Raw genomic sequence first — 19,111 nt, forward strand, 5'->3', positions numbered from 1 at the left:
TTCTCTGTCTGCCAGCCTTTTCTGTGCTATCTCTTTTTCCCTCTCTTTGATCCTCCTGCAGTGGTGTACAATTATACTCTGAATCTCAGGCCAACCCTTGGCTTCTATCCCAGCTATTTTATCCAAGGCCTTCTGTACCTCCTTCGGGAGCCCCTTTTGATGATAAAATAGAACAAGGCGGTGGACTGGTTTCACGCCGTGCCAGTTTCGCTTCTCCACAAATCTTGCACCCATAGTATGAATTGCGTAGGATCCTCGTTTTCCTCCATTGTACACTGCATCACTAAATGTAAATCTGGAATGTCCCCCGCAATGCGTCCCATACTTGCGCTCGAACGTTGTTGAACGGTGATCCGTCGTGGCGGTCACAACTCATTGTCACTCCTGGGAATCCTGCCTTTTCCCATACTACGTCTGCCTGATCGCCGACTGCCGATACTAACAAACTTTTTACATCGCCTATGGCTAGTGGCACCCCTGCCGTGTGTTTTTCAAATGCGTGTATCCATTTCCCAGCCCCTCCCGATAGTGGGTGGAGAACTTTTAACAAGTTATTTTGATCCATTTGGGCCCATGGGATATAGTGCGGCCTACCTGCTCCCTTATGTATCAGTGGCATTTGTAACTTATGTTTCTTTCCTGTTTTACTTACTGTCCTCTTCTTCACCTTGCTCACCAACATATTCTCTGTTCGCTGTCTTAATCTACCCTGCCATCGTGGGGGTGATTGTGGATCCATGTCATCGAAATGATGCGGTAGTGGGGACCCTACGGCCGCCACTCCTTCCTCGTTTTCGTCTAGATCGCTCCACACTTCCTCTATTTCCTACGCTTGCTCGTCATTCTCATTGTGTCCTTCCCCGCTCTCACTTTCTGGGGTGGTTGGGCGTATAATCCTCACAGGTTTGTCATTCAAATGGAACAGGAACTCCCCCGATCTCCACTCCTTTTCTCGCCCTTGTGGTATGTGTGTCCCTTGGGACGTTATGGATTGTGCTGGCTCTGATGTGGCTGGTGCTAGTTCCCCTTTTGTGCTTGGTGGGGGTGAGAGATCTGCTACGGATAATGGAGGCACCTTTCCTCCCCCAGGCAGCGTTTGGCCCCTGTCGCAGAGTGCTCTTAGCCGTGTTATCTCCATTTGTGCATGTGCTAACTGGCGGTCTAATTCCCCTGTCAAGTGTGCTAAGTTCACGGGAGGTGCGCTCGTTGGGCCATACAGACCTCCTTTGTCATAGGGTGGTGGTGCTGTATCTACCGCTCCATTTGAGGGAGTGGGGGTAGGACAAGCGGGTATGTACAGGGGCTCGCTGTATCCTACTGCTGGTCTTGTCATTAACGGATATATTTTGGTTGTATCACCCTCAGCTGTGGTTGTCGTGCACTCGCCCCTTTGGCGTTCCACTTACCTCTTCCTGTGATTTTTGTTTTTCAGTTTCTTTCTTTACCTACCTCTGCTGTGGGGGTCACTTCCTCGAACATTCGCCATAGATCCAGCACTTCCCTTCTATTCTGTAACTGTTTCCCCTTATATCTTGCTAGCAAGTGCGTTAACACTAAATCTAACACTCTCTTATCAAATGACCCTCCTTCTGGCCAAATTGGGGTTACACTGTCTCCTTTTATCTCTGTCAACCATTGCTCATGGTACTTTTGTATCTTTTCACTGCATAATGGAAGGTGTGGACAAATATGAGCTAGTGGTGTTATTCCCCCCATGACAATGTTTTCTCCCCCCTAATCCTCGTTCCACCCACTTGTTCTTTCCTTTAAACCAACAATATATCAAGAGTTTCTTAATGGCTAGTAATTTTTATGTATCAACATTCACTGTTACTTTTGTAATTATTGCATTTCCAAATTCATCATTTCCCTTTCACATGTGTACCACTTTACCAATAAATCAATTACAATACTTTGATACTCTTGACCAAAACAATAGCCAGGACATGGAAAAACATACAACACGTAACATGCACATGCACTAGCTGCGCGCTTTTATTTCCTCTTTTGTTCCCGTTACCAAACCTTTCCCCTTTCCACCTACTCTTCTCATTCACTCCCCACCTCTTGCACCCTTTTACTCTTCACCAAGAACTCTTTCTTACATGGAAAAAGAATATTCTAAATAACTACTCCGAGTCTACTCAATATACGAGACCCCTACTATTTTCTCTTTATCTTCTCTTATATTATCTGCACTGGACGAGACAATGCTACGCGGCGCTGCCTTCTACCCCGTTCGGGCTAGGATACCTCTTCTCTTCTTCTCTTCACTTCTCACGAAACCTAATGGCCATATAAAGGACAGATCATAAAAGCCTCATCATCACTCACACAGGCCCTACTCTTCCCTATAACCCATTACCACATATTCCCCTGTTCCCTCATATTCCCCCTTACCTTTCCTTGGTAACCTTCGCAACCGGCACTCACGTGTTCAGTCGGGTGATCCGAGGGTCACCGTTCGCGGTCCGACCCCAGTTAGGTCTGCACCCCAACCAATCCGTGGCCCCCCTCAGCGAGCAGCTTTTCAGTCAGGTATTCGTCAACCGGGAACCCTTGACCCTTTCTTGTAGTGCACACAGGCTGGTCGGCCGCGGAGGCAATGGTTTTGCTGGGGGGTGTCCCGGATTCGCCGCACGGCGCGGCCTCGAGGCACCTCTCCAAATCACGTTGCAGGGGGTCACAAAATGTTTGTGCCCTCCCTGTCTCACATGAGCAAAAAAATAAAACGGACACTCCCCGGACAGGGAATAAGGTAAAAGAGAGTGGGCTGCGAGAGTTCAAGGAAAAGTTTATCTAGATCTCTGAGCACGCTCTGGCAAAATTAATGTTACAGTACATTTTATAGGTACAATGATGCGTCTAACATATGATACTACGTTGGACCCGGATTGGTCAGCTAGGGTGGTGCCTTAGGTGTGGGCATCATCTCGTCCTCTTGGTTGGTTGCTCGATTGGCGGGAGGATGGACGTCAGATATCTGTGCTCCGAATTGGTGAAGGTCAGGTTGCCGTGAAGCAGGGTGGTCACTATCTAAGCTAATGAATACATTCCCTATAATGCATACACTAAATAATAGTGATTCAAAGACTCTCAGTAATTTGTCATGTGTCTATAAAAGTCACACAGGTATTTATATCATCTGTAACCTTTGGGTTATACAAGTCATAGTTTAGGCAACTTCACTACTATAATACAATGACCAGAGTGTAGGTTTATGCTTACAAGAATCTCAGGTATGTGGCGGTTGTTAGTACTGGGCACGATATACTGCAGCAGGGGTCTAATGTTAGTTGGGGGTCTGCTGGGTGGGCATTATGGTGTGGTCAGTGATCTGGTACATGAAAGGAATACCTTGCAGGGACACAGGGTCAGAATGGAAGTCAGTTTCCACTGGCGAGGGTGTGGGGGCAAGGACACATTTGTGGAGATGAGCGAGCTGTGGGCTTAGTTCATGCCGGTTCACATGCAGGACAGTGATCTTAGAGTAAGAGTGATGTGTTACATTTATTAGTTGTTGCAAATACCTCCGGCTTCAGCGTGAGAATGGAGCCGCAGAGTTTTACAGTCAGAGTGGGAACGAGGGTGGGGGCCATGTGCCCTGCGCCTGGACGCTGCGAGGAAAGGGATGGAAGCGTTTCGTACTATCGCAGTGAGGCCTGGTCACCAAGATGGAGTCGAAAGGGGGTACAAAAATGGATGCCCTGTGTCCTGCTCAGTGGTCCCATCTATGCGAATGTAACCCAAAGTTAACATCGCATAAGGACAAGGGGCGAACCGACTACTGGAGACACTTGGACCTAGTCTTGTACTGAGAAGTGAAAGATGAGAGGGGCCTGCTGGCCCCTCGCTCCCACACAACTGCGACTTCATGAATATATGGGGCCAGGAGAGTGCACGTGAAGGGTGTGTAGGCATCAGCAGTCGACTTGAGGTCGTGCAGGCGGCGGTGTGGATAGGAAGGCTCTGATGGGCTCAGGAGCCTTGGTATGCAGGCCTTGGGTTGGAGGGCCGGCTGACGCCTACCAGCATCCGTGATTGGTAGAAGTAGGATTAACCAGCCAATCGGTTACATTGCAGCTGGTATGCTGAAAGGCTGCCAACGATTAGTGTGCAGTCAGCATAGTAGATTAGATCGAAGCCCATAATACCGAACAGGGGAGCAGGGGTTGCAGGGGTGTCCTCCGCTCCTCCAGTTCAGTATTATGGGCTGCGGGGGTGACCCCTGCATACATTAAAGGCAGTACAGGGGACAAACGGGCAAAATCCCAAAAGATTGAATTACAAAATGCGGGCAAGTGGGCTCCCTAATTTTATAATTCGATCTTTTGGGATACGTTCTTTTAACGTACATCCTCCAAAAGGCATACGAAATGTTGCCGGAACAAAATATAAAGGGACACAAATTGTGCCTGTAACACTCCTGAAAGTGGCTTGTGCTACAAAGTAAAAACACAGGCAAAACAAATGGGATAAGGGACTTCCGCTTGCACTGGTAGCCTTAGGAACTGACCAATGCCCCCATAACATGTGAGTTTTACAGGGGCAGCTCGCCCATAATGAGCAACGGTGCATTAACCCGCCACTCGCTAGAGATGAGCCAAGCCAGCCCAGTGAAAACGCTGTGCAGGCCCACAGCTGCAGCTTGAGAATGGTTGTTTTGTGATTGTGTTTGGGAGCCAAGTATACATAAGACTTTTGGTGTCTCTGTGCAAACCTGCAGCACATCACCAAGTAATCCAATAGGGATATCAGGCAGCGAAGGTAGAGACCAGGTTTATTTCTACACAGTTGTGCAGAATTCGACAGGGAAATTGTCAGAGCATCCTGTGCTTGCTGTAACTGAACTGTCAAAGAGAAACATGGTTTATGTGAGGGGTCAGCAATGAGAGGCGGACACAGGGTGTTCATGTTTTCAAACCAAGACATAATTAAATGAAAAGAGGTTGGGGAAATGCGTTTCGAGCCCTATTCTAAAGAGGATTCTCCCTACCTAGAAAGCAAAACTAAGGTGCTGTCTGTGTCTGGAAGTCCGTAACTAATAACCTGTCCTTGTGTCCAAAACATCCTATCCTGGCCCTCGCACTATAAGCAAAATAACAAAGAGTGCAAGGAAATGTCTTTGTCTTGATTTGTATTTGTATTTATTTTATTTATATAGTGTTTTAATCCAAAGCGCTTTACAGTATAACAGAATATATCAAACATAAAACAGGAGAAGCAAATAACAATATGTTTGAATCAAACCACTAAAACAGTAAGTAGGACAATTTACATACTAGGATGAAGAAGAGGAGGGAGTGGGGAAGGAAGGAAGAGGGAGAGAGAGTAAGGAGAAAAGTGAGACAGTAGGACGAGAGAAAGACTTAGGAGTGAATGGGGAAGGTGAAGAGAACTAAGACAGAGGTAAAGGGGAGAGAGAGAAAGAAAGGTAGGAGGGAAAAAGTTATCCGGGAGAGGAATGAAGGAGTGATTTGAAGGAGGTGTAGAAGGAGGAATAGGTTGGGATGGAGCGGATAGAGAGGTAGGGAGTTCCAGTGTAAGGGGGTAAGAAGTTGAAAGGAGCGGAAACGAGAAGATGCACAAGGGGGAGGGGGAACAGAAAGTAAGAAGCGATCAGCAGAACGAAGAGAGCGAGAAGGGGTATAGAATGAAAGAAGAGAGGAGAGAGATGGAGGGGAAAGGTCATGAAGAGATTTAAAGACAAGGCAAAGAAATGTAAGTTGGGAGTAGAAGGGAAGCCAGCCTAGGTAAGAGAATGAGTTGGAGATGGAGTCCTGAGGTGTGAGAAGACAGAGGGTGCTAATGGCAGAGTGGTAAAGGGACTTGAGGGGGGCGAGATGGGAAGCAGGGAGACCAAAGAAGAGTGAAGAACAATAGAAAAGGCGAGAAAAGATGAGGGAGGAGATAAGAACAATAGAAAAGGCGAGAAAAGATGATGGAGGAGATTAAAAGTTTGGTGGCATGATGATGGCAGAAGTGTTCATAAACCAAAAGTAATAACTCCAACGAAAATGTTCTCTAAGGAAAAAGGCCTTTGGACCCAGAGGATGTTTCCCTTCCCCTAGATTCTTCAAATATGATAACAAAAGTGTTTGTTTGTTTGTTTATTCATTTGGTAATGCGCACCAAGCCCTTGGGAAGCTGGGCGCAGCAGTACAGGTAGCCTTAAAGCTTAGTTACAGTGCACATCACATATGCATACATATAAATACATACATATTACAGGCATATCATTTGCATATGCTTTCATGTGCATACAGGCAACCAGGCAAAACATAGTACTAACGCCAGCGGTTACAGCATGGTGGCGGCAGGTGCTTACATATTAAGTGATGCCTGGACAGATGCAATAGGTGCGGTAGTCGTGTCAGGTAGGGGAGAGTAGCAATTAGGGATAAGGAGGATCTGATGGAGTCATTAATGCGAAGCCATTTGAGTACATTATGTCTAAATTTAGGGTAAGGTTGTTCCAGTCTGAGGTCAGGTGGGAGCATGTTCCAAGATTGCGCAGTTTTGACTGGGAAGCTGGTTCCTCCTGCCGTAGAGCGTTTAAATCTGGGAATCGCAAGCATAGATGTATTGGCAGATCTCGTGGGGGCGGGTGGCTGTTCTCTTAGTGGTTTTTTAAGAAATGTAGGGGGGTGCGAAGTTGTTCAGGCACTTGGAGGTGAGAGAACTGTTTTGAGGAAGATTCTGTCCTTTATTTTTAGCCAGTGAGCCTCTTTTCTGAATTTAGTGATGTGCTCTCTGTGGGGGATATTCAACGCTGCTCTCAAGGTGTTATTTTGTAGTCTTTGTATTTTATCTGTGACATACTTGTTGGCTCCCGAATACAGGGCGTTAAAGTAGTCTAATCTGGACATTATGAGAGCACTGGCCAGGGTAATGCAGCTAGCACTAGATAGAAACGGTCTAGAGGCTCAGACAAGTTTGCAGGTGTAGGCTGTTGAAGAGGCAAGGGAATTGACTTGCTTCTTGAGGGTGAGAGAGGAATCCAGATAGAATCTTAAGGTTTAAACCACAGGCATCACCTTGATAATATTGTTATCAATGTTGAAGGATGCGTAGTTTGGGCTTAGTTTTTTTAGATTGGCTTCAGAGCCTAGGATCAGTATCTCAGTTTTGTCATCATTCAGGCAGAGGCCATGTGATGCCATCCATGCCTGAATGGGGGGTCGATATCTTGTTCACCAAGGCCTAGTCCACTTCAAAGTTGCCCGAAAGGGGTATGAGGATCTGGGTGTCGTCTGCATAGTTAGTGTAGGTGACGCACTATCTATCCAATTTATCGAACAGCGGTTTGGTGAAAATGTTATACATGGTGGGTGAGACACAGGATCCCTGTGGGACTCCACAAGATATTTGGATGGGATCAACGGAGGCTGAGGGGGAGAAGACTCTCATAGTGCGGTTGGCTAGGAAGGATTGGACCCATGCTATGGCCTCCCCTGAGAAGTTGGCTGCAAGCCAGAGATTGTTGCCTAAGACTGCATGATCCACCAGGTCGAAGGCTGCCGACAAGTCCAATAGAAGTAGCAAAGCTGTTTTTCCGTTATCCTTCAGCTCCTCGATTTGAGTCCTGAGGTCTAGCAAGGCTGTTTCGGTGCCATGGAGGGGGCGGAAGCCAGATTGCCGTGAGCCTAGCAGGTGGTTGGCTTCTAGATAATCCTGAATTTGTAGGTAGGCAAATCTATCAATCATTTTGAGTAGGAAAGGCATGGTGGTGATGGGTCTATAGTTGGTTGGGATGGTAGGATAAAGGGTTTATTTTTTAAGCACCGGGAGGACCCAAGATTCTTTCAGATTGGTAGGCACTGTGTTTGATTTAAAGGAGGAGTTTATAAGCTTTGAGATTAAGGGGGCTAGGTCCCTAGCTGCATCCTTTATTATTTGTGCTGGGCAGCTGTCACCCTTGCAGTTTGAAGGCTTGAGGGAGACTATGACTTTTTCTGTGTCAATAGTGGAGATGGTCTTGAAGCTGAAGGGCGGAGTTGTTCTGGTCTCCGTGTGTTGTGGTAGTTGTTGATCTGAGAAGGGCAATGTGTCCTTTTTGTTAGCTATTTTGAGTTGGAGAGAGATTTTATTCGATAGAGCATTTTGTATGTTGGTACACCATGTCTTGTCCTTTGGGACATTGTCTATCACTTGGATTGGTGATTCCATTTCCCGAAGATGGAGAAGAGTTCCTTAGTGCTGGATTTGGCTTTGGCAATCCTGTCATTGAAAATATTCTTTTTAGTGTTGATTATTTCATTTTTGATAGTTTGGTTAGTTTGTCTTTGTTGGAGTCGGTAGGGGAGCTGCGCCAGATAGCTTGGAGCTTTCTTTTTTGTAGTCTTAGCTCTTTTAGTTGGGGTGTGAACCAGGTATTCAGATGCGATTCCTGCCTGCCTTTGCACAGTTTGACTGGTGTGATAGTGTCCAGAGCCTTAGTCATGGCATTGTTGAAGGTACTAGTGTGTTGGGATTGGCATCACTTTCCAGTCCGTTAATGGAGGGGAGGAGGTGGGGGATTCGTTTTTCCGCAGAGATGTCCTTGTTAGTTCTGGTAGGAAGAGGAGGTGCCATATTAATGGTTTTTGGGCTAAGGAGATCAAGTGTAGCGGAGAAGCTGATTAAGAAGTGATCCATCCAGAGTTGCGGGACAATATCAGTAGTGGCGATATTGCAATTTAGATCGGATACCCAATCAAGGGTCCTTCCTTTAATGTGGGTAGGAGAGAGGACTTTTTGAGTAAGTCTGTGATCAATTAGTAAGGCTGCTATAGATTGGGCGTGTGTTAGGCGATCCTCTGCACACCAGTCCGCTACACACCAGAACACTGCTCACATTTCCCCAACATCTCCTCCCACGGTTCGAGGCTCAAGTGATTCGGTGAACCCAAAGGACCGGAAACTCCGTACCAGCTATGGTGTACGGGCTCGATTGCAACCCTTTCTGCATTGGCAATTGCCTTGGAGAACGTATAGCAGAAGGGGCAGTGTTACGTCTCCACGTCGATCACGTGATCCAGAGTGGCGTTCCTCACGTGACCTTGGTGGACGTCACATGACCCAGAGACGTCACATGACCCAGAGACGCACAGTATAAAGATCTGAGAGACAGAACACTCATTGCTTCTCAGCTGTCTTCAGACTCTGTTTGGCGTTACGTATTGCTCCACTGTTGCCTTTGATCACGGAACTCTACCTCGGACTCCTTCGGATACCCCTTGTACCTTTGCTTGGAACTGTTTACCTGTTGCCGGACTTTGGACTACATCCTGACTTGTCTTTGGATCATCCCTTGGTACTTCACTGAACTCCTACGCCATTTCCCTTCTGGGGATTCAAGTCACGCCTTCACTCCTACAGGTGGCTGATCCTACATCCACGCTATCTTGCGGTCCTACTATTTCAGGGACTGCCGCATCATCTGAGTCTCGAACCTCTACTAGGTTTCCTGGGTTCTCCTAACACCCGATAGGTAAGACCTTTTAGATCCTTGATTTACTGTATATGTATTGTAGTTGCCTGGTACTTAACCTTGTTCCTTTTTGACAGCAGCATCGGTGTTCCAGAGGTTCCGTGGATCTGGGAAGTCATCTCCCACCTGTGGCCTCAAAGGTCGTACAGCGGGTTTCTTTTAGTTCCCCTGTACGTCACTTGGGGACGGAGGTCTCATCGGTCTACACGACACTCAAGTCAGAACAGCGTGTTTATTATCTATATCATTAAAGCCAAGGTTAAACTCACCCACCAGCAGGGTTTGTGAGTGGTCTTTTGTATTGTTAGCTATGAGACTAGTTAGGTCATCTTCAAAAGTTCCTAGTGGTCCCGGGGGCGTGTATACCAGGTGGATAGTTAGCGTACGGTTATTATATAACAGCAATTTAGCTGTGAGTATTTCACAGGATGAGCATGGTGGTGAGGTGGCAAGTCTAATGGGAAGGGTGGTTTTGGAGATGATTGCTAGTCCACCACCTCTGGCATTGGGCCTTTCTGCTCTGAGTATCTGGTGGCTGTCAGGGACAGCTATCATAAGGGTTGGTCCTGCTGCCTCATGGAGCCAGGTCTCGGTTATGGCAAGCAGGTCTGGATTATCATTGATTAGGATGTCCGCTATTTCGGTAGCATGGGCTACCATTGATCGGGCGTTGATGAGCGAACCAGTTAGCGTCAAGGTGCCATTAGGTTTGGGAGTTTGGTTGTGTAGGTATTCTGGCTTATGAGGTTCTTTATGGAGGTATGAGCGTGAGCGAGGTTTAGGGTATTTGATTTGGTTGCCTGGACTCGCTTAGGTAAAGGGTCATTGGATTGGGTCATGATATGTCTGGTAAATCTATTTGTGTTGTTATTTTTGGTTCATAGAGGCAGAGCAGTCTTGCCCTAAGTCTCATGTTTCTGTCCTTGGGTGGGCATGTTAGGAAAGTAGCGAAGGCCATGATGGTAAGGAGACCAAGTGAGAATAGGAAGGCCAGGGTCTTCTGATTTTTACTCATATTGGGTAGTTTGTTAGTCTCTGTGGATAGTTCAATTTGTTGTAGGAGAGGCTGGTTTCAGGGGCAGCCAGATTCTCTTTCCATGGTGTGGGTAAGTTTCAAGTGTCTTAGTAAAGCAGCAATTACTTTGTGCTATCAGCTAGCTGCAGTGTTAGCAGTGACAGGCAGATATCACTTTCATACTATGCCTAGATTCGATTTCACCGTAAGGGCAAAAAATGCTATGTGCTAGCAGGTCTGTACCGTTTTAACATTAAGGGCGGAAATCGTTTTCATGCTATGCCTAGATTTAATTTCCACAGTATGGGCAAAAAATGCTATGTACTAGCAGGTAGGCAGTAAAGGTGGAAATCACTATCGTGCTATGCCTAGATTCAATTTTCCACAGGATGGGCAAAAATGCTAAGTACTGACAGGTAGGTACAGTTTTAACAGTAAAGGCGAAAATCACTTTGCTATGCCTTGTTTTAGTTCCCACTGTATAGATAGTTTTCAAGTAATAGTGCCAGCATGGCAGTAACCGTATGGGTATTGTAATATTCCTCTTGGGTGAGGTGTGGGTGCACTCAGTTGACAGTAATAGGGGGTGTGCAAGTACTTGATGTAGTGTGATTTCATAGCATATGATGTAGCAACAGGAACACCAGGGTTTACACATGCCATAGTGAGAAGAAGCAGGGCAGGGATGCAGATCCTAGCAGCGCTGGTAATTGTATGCAGGTAGATGGAGTAATGGCAACCTTAGGGGCTGTGAGGGTGCATAGAGGGAGGAGGACAAGCGATTAGGCGCAGTAAGGGCTATGCGCCGGCTACCGACAAGGTACTTGGGCTCCAGATAATATATGCTCGGATGAGCGTTGTAACAGTCAAGAGGGTCCGTTATACCACGGAGGGGCCCGAGACCCTAGACCCACATGGTTGGGGAATGGTGGGGTCAGGAGACAGCTAATCCTGGAGAAAAACGGACAGGAAAATATAATGTGGAGCTCCAAGACAGGGACACAGGAGTAGGAACGTCGCGTTTATGCGAGACGGCAGAGATGCCGATGTTCGACTCTGGCAGTCGTGAGGAAGACATGGAACCTCCGGGCGTTCACACTCGAGCCGTAATGCCATGTTCATGCCAAGTAGCAGCGCAATCAACGTTCGACTTCGGCAGCAGTCAAAGGACCGCGAGCTGTGAGAGGTGGGGCTGCCGCGGCATGGGAAGCTGCAGTTGTTCAACAGCCCACATAAGTGCTGCGGGATATAAAAGAACACCTTCGTGACACAATATAAATACAGCCCAAAAGCACATGTCTCAGAGACACACACAGTCCCTTCCAGGGAGAAATTAAGCACTTACCTGGGCAGAGGAGACTGGGACTGGGACGGGGAGCGGATGGAGGTCGAGGACGAAGCAAGTTGCAATGCATCAAGGGGAAAAGGGGTGGGGCTTGGAGGAGTTTATATAGAGGAGGAAGTGAACCCTGATTGGCCTGTTAAGTTCTGGCTATAAAAAGACAACACTGGAAGGCAAGAGTGCGTTCATTCTTGGTTTTGTTGCAGATCGAACCAGACAGAACATCCGGAGCTACTGAAGGCTGGTGGGCGTATGAGGACTAGGAGAAGTCTTGCCAGAAGTCCTTACCCCATTCCCTGCAAAGAACAGAGAAGAAACCCAGTGTCATGATGCCCGCTCCCGGGGAGCCGGTTCAAGCCCTGCGTCCCCGAAAGCGGACATCCAGTCCCCAAGGAAGGACCCAGCAACCCCATGTAGGGGCCCTTTGGACAGTGTCCTGGCGCCTATGGCGCCAGGCTCATAAAAGACATCAGTCCTGGCGCCATGGGCACCAGGCTCATTATGGGAGTGCTTGGGTGCACTTACCTGATGCAGACCATGCTGCAGGATCCCGGCCTCCTTGAGGCCTGAAAGGAACTACTTTACCTGTGGGACTAATTTACCATCCGGGCGTGGTCGGGGAAGGATACATACCTGATTGGAGGAAGGATACATACCTGGAACTTCTTCCAAGGCTATTTAAACCCCACCCAAACAGCCACACGTGCTTCGCGTTGTTCTTCATCTAGCAGCTGGACGCTCACTGTGTCTCCTCCTGCATCCTGACTTCTGCCACGCCTGCCAGCATCCTGGATCACCTGCAAAGGAAGAGAATAAGAGAACAGAAGAAGGAAAAGTCCTTACCTGCTAAATCCGAATCCCGGAGACATCTCGCCGACAATCCTGAAAAGGAAGACTTTTATTTAAAAGCTCATCGCGTCGATCGCTGCAGCGCCGCATTCCACTCACCTTTACAGGGCGCCTCCATGTTCAGCAGCGATCATCCGGATTCGCAGTCATGCCCCAGCACCTAGGGAGAAAAAGACAAGAACAAAAAGGTGAGAGAGAGAAGGGAATAAGGAAAGCTAAATCTCCACGTTAAGACTTACCTGTTGATTCATTTCCTCTTCATTTCGGGTCCGCGCCGCATCCTGGCATTTCCGGACCCCAGCCCCTAAGGGGAAAAAGAGACATCAGCGTTAATGAGCGAATGAAAAGACATTACCAAAAAACGCTCATTAAAGACTTACCTGATTTCTACCTCTCATCTCGGGTCAGTGCCTGTTCCCCCGGCATTCTGTACCCCGGCCCCTATGGGGAAAAAGACACTAGCATTAGTACATTAATGCATGGACACAAGGGGAACCTCTTATCAAAAAACTTACCTGGAAGCCAAGCAAGTTTGGTTCTCACCAATCCGAAAATCCAGTGAAGTAACTGGATACCAACGCGCCCCTGCATCAGAAGCAGGATGGAGAGCTCGTCCTTCCAGACCCTAAGGTGAGACGCTACGGGGAATCACAGAAGGGTTTCAAGGAGGGTGAGAGAGGAAAGTGGGAGGCCGATTGCATTACCCCGCAGACAGTTAATCCCCTATTTTTCGCCTGCAGAAGGATACTTCTGCGAGCCAGACAAGCCAGATTTGGGGGCCCGGTCCAGTCCGTCTTCCGAACCCTGCGCATCACCTTAGAAGAGGTCACAGCAGCGCGAACCAGGCCAGCGCCTCCGTGGGAGTCAGGTGAGTGTTACACCCAGCATAAGCACAAAGAAGGACATTGCAGAAAATAAGTCTGCGTGAAGATATTTTACTCTTACCATTTTTTTTTAAAGTCTGAATAAAGACCCATTTTTATTTCTCTCAACACCGCCTGACTGTCTCATTGTTACAGCGTAGTGAAAACATGGGAAGGGCAGTACGCTGGGCTTGGTAGCTTGCCTAAGTAGGATTAAAAGTACCTTTGTGGAGAGTTCTCCAGGGGGGATCCGTCGTGCAGAGTGTCCGGACGACGGCTGGAAAGGCATGGACAGTCTGGGACAGGAGAAAGGCCTTAGTGCAGGCCTTCGTGCTCGAGGCCGGCTACGCCTCCCGGCTTGAGGATTGACCAGGAAAAAATACTAGCCAGCCAATGGGGCGACCCAGCAGCCTGGGTATTCCACGACAAGGAACATGCAGACTAGAGGTGTCGGGCGGCCATCTTGGAGGGTCGTCGGTGGGATCCACACAGAATGGATCAGTTAGTAGAGCAGTGAGTAACGCTGTGTAGCGTACGTTGAGGCAGATGAGATGGAATTCTTGTGCCAAGTTGGGGCTGTGCGCATTAAGTGTTCCTTTAAGTAACAGTTCCTTTAGACCTGCTTTGGGACTCGTAAAGTTCTTGTTTAAGCAATAAAGTTCTGTATAAGTCTTTCTGTGAAAATGCTTGTGGCTTTGTTGATTATCTGGTATACTCCCCTGCCAGGAATCTTGGTTCATTCTCAATTGCCTGATATGCTTGCTTGCCAAGGCTTCTTTTGAAGGTTTGCAGAGTATCTGGTATACTCTCCTGCCAGAAATCTTGTTTCAATCTCAATTGCCTGCCAGGACTTCTTGTATGTTTCTCAGTTCTTTAGATACATCAAAATAGCATATACTGCGAGTTGCTTGGTATATCTATTTTTGACGATGCTTGTTCAAACATCTCCCCCACATTGGCATCTGGGTTGGGTTTGCCTTTAGACTTTCAGCCTCATCACGAGTTGGGCGGTAATGCTGGCGCTATTAGTGCCGGCGCTAATAGCCCTACCGCCAAACCCTGCGGTGCTATTAGTGCCAGATCACGGGTTTGGCAGAAGGGTTATTGCCCATTCCCCATTGGGCCCATTTGGGAATTCCTCATTCCCCATTGGGCCCAATGGAGAAAATTCACGCTATTACTGCCGGCGGATTTCCCGCCGGCGGTAATCGCGCCAAAAATCGGCAGTTTTGCAGCTAACAGCTGGGGGGAAATCCGCCAAAGCCATGATCTGGCGGACCTTTAAATGCGGCGGTAATAGTGCTACTGCCACATTTAAGGGTTACCGCCAGACTCGTGATGAGGCCCTTTGTCTTCACAGCATTCAAACATTCTTCTTACTTTGTCTTGTCTGCATTCAAACCTTCTTCTTATTGGGTAATGGTTTTGTAATCTTTGGGATTTGCCCACATTAGCAATTTGGTACCATTCAAAAAAATCTGTGTTCTTGAGCTTGTTTGGACACCCCATGGTGCCCTACTGCTTTGGGTCGACTCACTGGGCTTTTCCTGTTTCCAGTAGTCTTCGCGCGATTGCCGGATGGCTCCTTCATCTGCTTTCCAATGGGAGGTATGCAGACGTTCTACCAACTTTACAAGGCTCTGTGGCGACTCGGCGGCTTCCCTTTTTGTTCGGGAATGAAGAGTGCTGCTTCAGCAAGCAGTCTGACATCCAGGAGCTCCAACGCGGCTCCTCTCGTCTCCACGACCCCCTTGGCTTGCACGCGCCTTCTCTTCCGTTCCAGTGGCCTTCTCCGTGTTCACGAGTCCCGACATGGGGTTTAACGTCCTCTCCTGCACAGCTCACTTCCATAGTGCGTTTTCCATCTTTAATTGTCAGGCACACTGAAGGTACGGCAAAACAACTAGTATGTGTGTGATACTGTTCCTTTGCACAAACTCCTTACTCCTCTTCCTCGTCCCAGTACCAGAGTTATTATGGGAGTTGGATTTCGTAGATGATTGTGGATTCTCAACTCTTGTTTGGTTTTCTATCGGGATTTCACATAAGGGCATACCAGAAAAAGGTGTTGTGCATATGCAACTCTTAAGTGTTTTTTTTTTGTAGGGTTCGCACATAAAGGTACATTAGAAAAAGATTATATGTATGTATAAACTCTCAGTGTTTTTTCTTAGAGATTTTAGATAAGGGGATACCTGAAACAAAGGGCATCATATGTGGGTTGTGGGTGTTTGGGTCAAAGGTGGAATTCTGGCCAAAGTATTTAGTGAACAGTTTTTCTTCACTTCCTCTACAAGGGGAAACTGTTAGTTGACAATAGGTCATTAAGGTCTTTCATGTCAGCTGGTCTTCATGGGGAAGTTGGGAAATACTGCGTCTTGTCCAATGGAGTCAAAACGTCACCCCGGTAGTTGTCCTTTCCCATGTGATCCTCCCACATGTATATGCCCCCACAGGGTCAGGATCAGGTAGCGGCTGCTGTCCCCTGGCCACATGGTAGAGGGTCACCGCCGGGGAATTCGTGATGACTCCACTGGATTAATCACATTGCCCTTTAACAGTTCAGTACTACCCCAGCGCGCATGCTGAATCTGCCACGCAAGAACAGGGGTGTTTTGCTTCCCTAGCCTTGCCCATTGGAGATGCATGCTGGAGTTCTGCAGGGCAGAATGCACAATGGTGCGCTCTTGTGCCTCCCCACACATTCTGGGCCTGAGGGGTGTTGATATGAAAGCACTCCAGCTCAATTGCACATATGCAGGAGCCAGAAAGCACTCTCAGCTTCTTGGATCCTGTTGTATGCTGCACAAAAGCCAGAGGGTCTTTCTGGGAGCAGACAACGTTAGACTTGCAATCCGTAACGTGGCTGCAGGTAAGAAAATAAAAAACGATGCATGTATGGAGGGGTCTGTTTGTTAGTGGGTGCGTGAATGAGAGCTTGTATGTTCCTTAGGCGCATGTGTGAATCAGAGAGCATATGAATGCTGTATGGATGCAAGGGAGAATGTCAGAGTGGATGAGGAAGGAATGCAGATGTGTGTGTATGTAAGATTGACTAAAGAATGAATGCCGATGCGTGTGTGGTGAGTGGGCAGTAGTGCCCCTATGATTGGTGAGGGTGAGGGCAGCTCCAGGAGGACATGTTTTTTTATTTATTTTGACATGGCATTGTTTACTGTGCACAGATGGTGAAGGCAGAAAGTTGACTGGACCCACCAATGGCGCCACTACCACGTAGGAACACTCATCATGACATGAGTGTTCCTAAGTGGAGCTGGCCCACATTGGTGGGTTCAGTCTGAACATGTTAACTGTTGAAGGGCATTCATCAAGATTGAAGACAGCATGGCAATCCTTGGCACAGTAAGGCAATGCCTGGCAAATGCCTGTCTAGTGACTATGAGAGCCCAAACATGGCTTTGCCAATGCTTGTTTTAGTAGGATTCAGTGCAAGGAACAGATGCAAGAACTTGCATATTACTTATACATTGATTGGCTTTAGGTACACTTGGTTAAGTTTGCATCAGGAGCTAGTTTATAGCTGCAATTGAGTTCTCTTTAGAAGGCTGCTCAAGCAACAGAGAGTTAGATTCCAAGCGATTGCAGGCGATGCGTGTTGGACGGGGATTGGCTGGTAGTGTTTGAGAGTGGTCATATGGACTAGCCAGGCCATAGGTAGGTGTCAATGGGTGGGTGAGTAACCAAACACCCGGAGGCTGTGTGCCCCTCCTCAAATCTCATTTGTCATCTTCACTTCCCATAACAATAGTTCCGAATCAGAGGTTGCACTTTCAGCACCACCTAATAACCAACACTGAAACGGGTAGAAATAAACATGACCTTGCCTATGGAGAATCCATGTGCTGTAGGCCCCAATGGATGTCACAATCACTTATGGTATAAGGAGCGTGTGCCATGGCATTTTCACCACACACTTCTAAAGTGCTGGTGATGTGAACTGTCTTGATTTTAAACCTATTTTTTTGCAGGACAAGTTCAAGATACGGAGCGACCGAATCAAACATGAATTCGAGAAGGTGCAGCAGTTTCTGGAGAAAGAGAAATGTCGTCACCTCCGCATCCTGGAAGAGGAAGAGAATCAGAGTCTACAGCACATGAGGAAGAAAGTGGCTGAACTAGAAGAGCAGCAAACCTCCCTCGGCGGAATGGTCGGAGAGATCGAATCCAAGTGTCAGCAGCCGGATGTGGAGTTACTGAAGGTGAGACGGAATCTGGAAAAGGGGTGTATTTCCCACTCACCACAGGAGCTTGATAATAGATGGTGGATGTAGAGCTGGGGCTTATCACTTAAACACTGAAAAATCTGGCATAGCCAGTCATTCATTTGATACCCAAACTATCCAACATTTAAGATGTAGCCGGCATATCTGTAGAAATGATCTCGTTCATACAACAATCGTGATGCAGAATAGACGAGGGTGTTAGGTTGGACTCATTACACCCCCCTTGTCAGACTGTGTGACAATGGTCAGTTAAATTTTATGTTTCATTTAAGCAGATGGCTCAGAGTGTACGGTGTCCAAAACAGTCAATGCCCGCCCAACTCTGGATCTCTTCAAACCTCTGCTTAAACTTCACTTACTTGCAAAAGATGGAGCCCCCTATGCCCTCTTCTCCCTACCTGGCCCCACCACCGCCTCCAGTGACTCCTAGTAATGTAATTTTGTATATGTAATTAGCTTGAAGCACTTGTCCCCTTAGGTTAATGTTACTTTTGTAAGTCACCAGTTTTCTTATAAACATTTTATTTCTGTTTGTTTTGTCCCTGGTATATGTTCCAATTAATTTTTACACCCTCATAAACGGGCTCTCTACTTGTTCTCATTGTTATGCTATTGTACAGGAACCATTCGTGGGAATGCTTCTGCCATCTGCAAATGTTATTGTAAGTCATTTCTGATTGAAAATTGACATCCTTGTTCCTCAAATAAAGTACACAAATAAATACAAATACAAAATACAGTATTCAGATCTCCAAGCAATGAGAAAATTGAGATGTCCGAGCCGTGGACCAAGCCTGTGTTTTACTGGCTGGATATCCAAGGAGATCAGATTCCTTAACCAAGTAAATGTCCATACTCCTCAAACGCATCTCACTGAGTTTATCTTCTCCCTCTTTGCTTGAATGTCAGTGGTGGGGTCTTTACCCTGTGAATTAGGGAAGGAGCTGCAGCCTACCGGGAAGACTGGCGTGAAAGGGCCACTTGATACTTCAGGGAATCAGCACCTCCCTCATCCCAGGCAGGAGAGCTGCTCTCAATTTTCAAGCATGGGATGTTGAAGACCCGAATCTCCTGCGTCCATCATGGTAAAAAGACTCTTCAGTCACATGAAACGTGATTAAATAAAGTATCAGTATATAGAACAATAACCAATTTAAAAATGCTATAGCACAATCTTTATAGACCCAGTTGTAAGTACTTAAATGTGGAAAGGGCTGATGTTCATCACAACAAGCCACCAGCTCAAGTGTGGAGTGAACTTCTCCAGGCCAAATATCTGCAATTTCCCCATGATGTTTTAGCTGAGAATTAGCACTGAGAAAGAAC

At 47.2% G+C, this 19,111-nt stretch overlaps 1 protein-coding gene across 6 annotated transcripts in view; it reads left to right on the forward strand.

The window, feature by feature from the left end:
- LOC138521808 (E3 ubiquitin-protein ligase TRIM39-like) overlaps positions 1-19,111 on the forward strand; it is a 915,506-nt gene that overhangs the window by 414,464 nt on the left and 481,931 nt on the right. For 5 of the 6 annotated variants that reach the window (XM_069634922.1, XM_069634924.1, XM_069634923.1 and 2 more), the window contains exon 3: positions 17,531-17,761. The exons of the other annotated variant lie outside the window; for it this stretch is intronic. In XM_069634922.1, coding sequence (XP_069491023.1) covers positions 17,531-17,761 — 231 coding nt within the window. The remainder of the gene's footprint in view (positions 1-17,530; positions 17,762-19,111) is intronic. 6 annotated transcript variants of the gene reach the window in all.

The sequence above is a fragment of the Ambystoma mexicanum genome, chromosome 13, assembly GCF_040938575.1.
Source record: "Ambystoma mexicanum isolate Mex_15411 chromosome 13, UKY_AmexF1_1, whole genome shotgun sequence".
NCBI classification, from domain to species: Eukaryota; Metazoa; Chordata; class Amphibia; order Caudata; family Ambystomatidae; genus Ambystoma; species Ambystoma mexicanum.